At 31.3% G+C, this 3,109-nt stretch overlaps 1 protein-coding gene across 1 annotated transcript; it reads right to left on the reverse strand.

Annotated features, from left to right (window-relative positions):
• Positions 1-753: 753 nt before the first annotated feature.
• On the reverse strand, positions 754-1,755 carry LOC133196728 (uncharacterized). The gene has a single exon (XM_061332588.1). It carries the CDS (start codon positions 1,689-1,691, stop codon positions 1,041-1,043), a length of 651 nt encoding a protein of 216 aa, XP_061188572.1. The 5' UTR covers positions 1,692-1,755; the 3' UTR covers positions 754-1,040.
• Positions 1,756-3,109: the final 1,354 nt, after the last annotated feature.

The raw sequence follows: 3,109 nt of genomic DNA on the forward strand, positions 1-3,109 counted from the left end.
CTTATGAAATATGATATATATCAACAGAGAGAATTTTACTAAGTTTTGTTCTAATTTCTAATAAATTTGAATATTTGGGTTATCCTCATCTTTTCACAATTATAATACATACTTCTCTGACATTTAACGGTCGTCATGACTCCATGAGTGTCAATATGCGTTTCATTTTGATGTGTGTAAATAAATAAGATAGTTGACCTACTTATATTTTTTATACATGTGTTACACAAAAATGAAATGTTTGTGGGAAATTAATATGATTCAATGTATACTACTTGTAGGATGCATAAGAAGTAAGGTAGATATAAATTCTAAATAAACTACATATATACCGTATCCAAATTGCTGTCAGCCATTTAACAATGGATTAGAATTTAGTAATAATTTCTATCTAAAACAAATAAAATGTGACAGTTCATGTTCAGTATAATAAATCCCTCGGTTTTGTTTAACACTAGATAAATTCAATATGCTGGCAATTCTTCATGTCTTCAAATGATGAATGATAAAAGTCTCGCATGGTTCTGATGTAATTACCGCAGGTGGAAAACTTTCTTGTCGAAACCCAAATTGCATGTATATTCACACATTTTAATGTGTGTTTTTTTACAACTTCTAAAATACTACTTTTTTATGTGTAACTGAATAAATTTAACGCTTGTAAGAAAAAAAAAAAATATTAGTTTTCATATTTTAATTTGAGCTTTCTCTCATACATAAAAAGAAAAAATACAATGCAAAATTAAGTAAGAAATAAGAAAAAAAATATTATTAATTGGATGACTATTCTGATTTACAAAAACCTTTGAGACTGAATTCATGAACACTTTATAAATTATACACTCATTAAAATTGTGTTTTGTGTTAATATATAATTGTTTATGCACTACAAGAGTTGTGCCTAAATTACACACGAATAATTCGGGGTTTTAATTATAAAAAGTACTTTGATTAAATTAAGTCAATCAATACAATTAATCATAATCACACAAAAACATATTACCCGGTAACATAAATATCTTAAATAATAAATATCAACATTATCCAAATGAATCGATAAAATCGTTGACCCCATCTATAAGAGACATAACAAACCTATAGATCCTGATAGAAGTCCGGGCTAGGAGGCCGATTAACAACAGTAACCCTGTGGCCTCCATAGCCTGGATAGAAATAGACTTTCCTATGAGTGTCCACGACACAAAACTGTCACAGTTATTGTGGAAGACCGAGTACTGTCTCTCCCCCAATCTCCTTCTGGCTTTCTTTACACAGTAACTTCTTTGTCTGAGGGTCTTCGGGTACTTGTCCTTAACGATAAGATAAACTCCAGATTTAAAATCTAAAGTATCAGTGTTGTTTTCAATTTTTACCGTCTCTTCTTTGATTTCAGCCACACCCCGAAACAAAAGAATGCTAGAAATCCTTTTGGGCGCATAGTGTATGATTGTCAGTGATTCTGTGGTGGCAGACACCACCATGTAGTGGTGATTATAGCTGTAGTCAAATTTCCACCACAAAAAATGTAGCGACCGAGGTCTGTGAACCCTGATATGAGACGCTGGCCCCACTAGTCCAATTTGGACTAACTTTTTCATGTCCTCCGCATTCCAAATTCTACGACAGGGACAGTCTTTATCCTTGTAGTCTGAAGCGAAGATAGATTTCCTTGAATAAGTCTTAATCAACATTGAAAAAATTGTAGAATCTTTCCAAACTTAATCTCCGTTCTCTCTGTGCAAAGTCTTTGTTTCTGTTTAAATCGACAACAGGACGTTTTAAATATGCACTGAAAATGTTTATGTTTTTAAGTGCTATAAATAGATATATAACGTCTAGGAATTCCCTTTTAAAGTCACTTTTTTGTTATTAGATTTAAGGAGAGACCAGTGGTCATATTCACATGGATGATTGATCGACACACGGTATTGTCATGGGAATATTTATAGATTTTAAAATATGTTATATCTTTTCTTGGCCTTGGCCTATATTTGAGACGTTTCTCTTTTTATTTTTTGAACACTGAGTGTCTTTTGAAAATATACATTGTCGAGTGAAATATGCATGTTAACAGCTTTTGTATGTGCGCATATCTTAAGTTCAAGATCTAGTAAATGAAAGATGACTACAGATTTCTCAAATTTGACAACAAAAAATCCTTTTATGATGCTTTATAACTTTAGCTTGGTCAAATACGGTGTTTCGGCACATACTTTTTAGATAAACAAGACGAAAAATCATTTTTAACCTGTCATTTTTTCAATGAAAAATCAAGAAAACCAGTCATGAATACGGGAGTTTTTTCCATGCCAGACAAAGGAAATGTATCTAGATTGCCTACAGTCTCTCAGAAAATGGTAATGTTCTTGGTCTCTTCTTTAACATAATATTAAATTGAATATAGGTATAGGGATTACTTTTCAAATGATTTTAAATTGAATTCCATGAAAATACTTCATTTTCTACATAATTCTATCAGAGCCGTAAAGTACGGGAAAAGAAAGTTGAAATTGATTATGACGTCATAATGAATCTAGCACAAAAAAGTTAGTCATTTACTACATCTTGACCTAGAAATAATGCCTACGTGACAAGTCTGTATGATTGACACAATAACTCACACATTTTTTTATATTCCTTATATATACATTTTACATGTTTAAAAGTAGTCAAAATACACTAAATGTTTGAATTTCTCGCTACCCTATATCGTTGGATTTTTACTAATGTCTCTGTAGCATTATTGTGACGTCACTTTAGCGCAAGTTTCTCAATTACGTCGTGCACGATGTTGGTGTCAATTTCGGTAACGTCAAAATGACGTTAGATTACATGACGTTAGAAAATTAATTTGACGTTAAGTTCTTGACCTGCATTTTCTATGAAAGAAAAAATATAAAACCTAGTATGTTATCAAATATACAATGCAGTTCATTGAAAATAATTAAATTCTCTGATATTTTGCATGCTTATTGCGGGAGGGAAATATGTGCATAATTTGCCTCATTTAATGCAAAGCTCGGTAGAAATTACAAAATTCATTTGACATCATATTTAAATTTGTCTGCTTTTTATTTCATTGAGATACACTCAAAACAATTCCATGTCA

This window comes from Saccostrea echinata, unplaced genomic scaffold (genome assembly GCF_033153115.1).
Source record: "Saccostrea echinata isolate AGI-Se365-2 ecotype Australia unplaced genomic scaffold, CSIRO_AGI_Sech_v1 ptg000030l, whole genome shotgun sequence".
Lineage (NCBI taxonomy): Eukaryota > Metazoa > Mollusca > Bivalvia > Ostreida > Ostreidae > Saccostrea > Saccostrea echinata.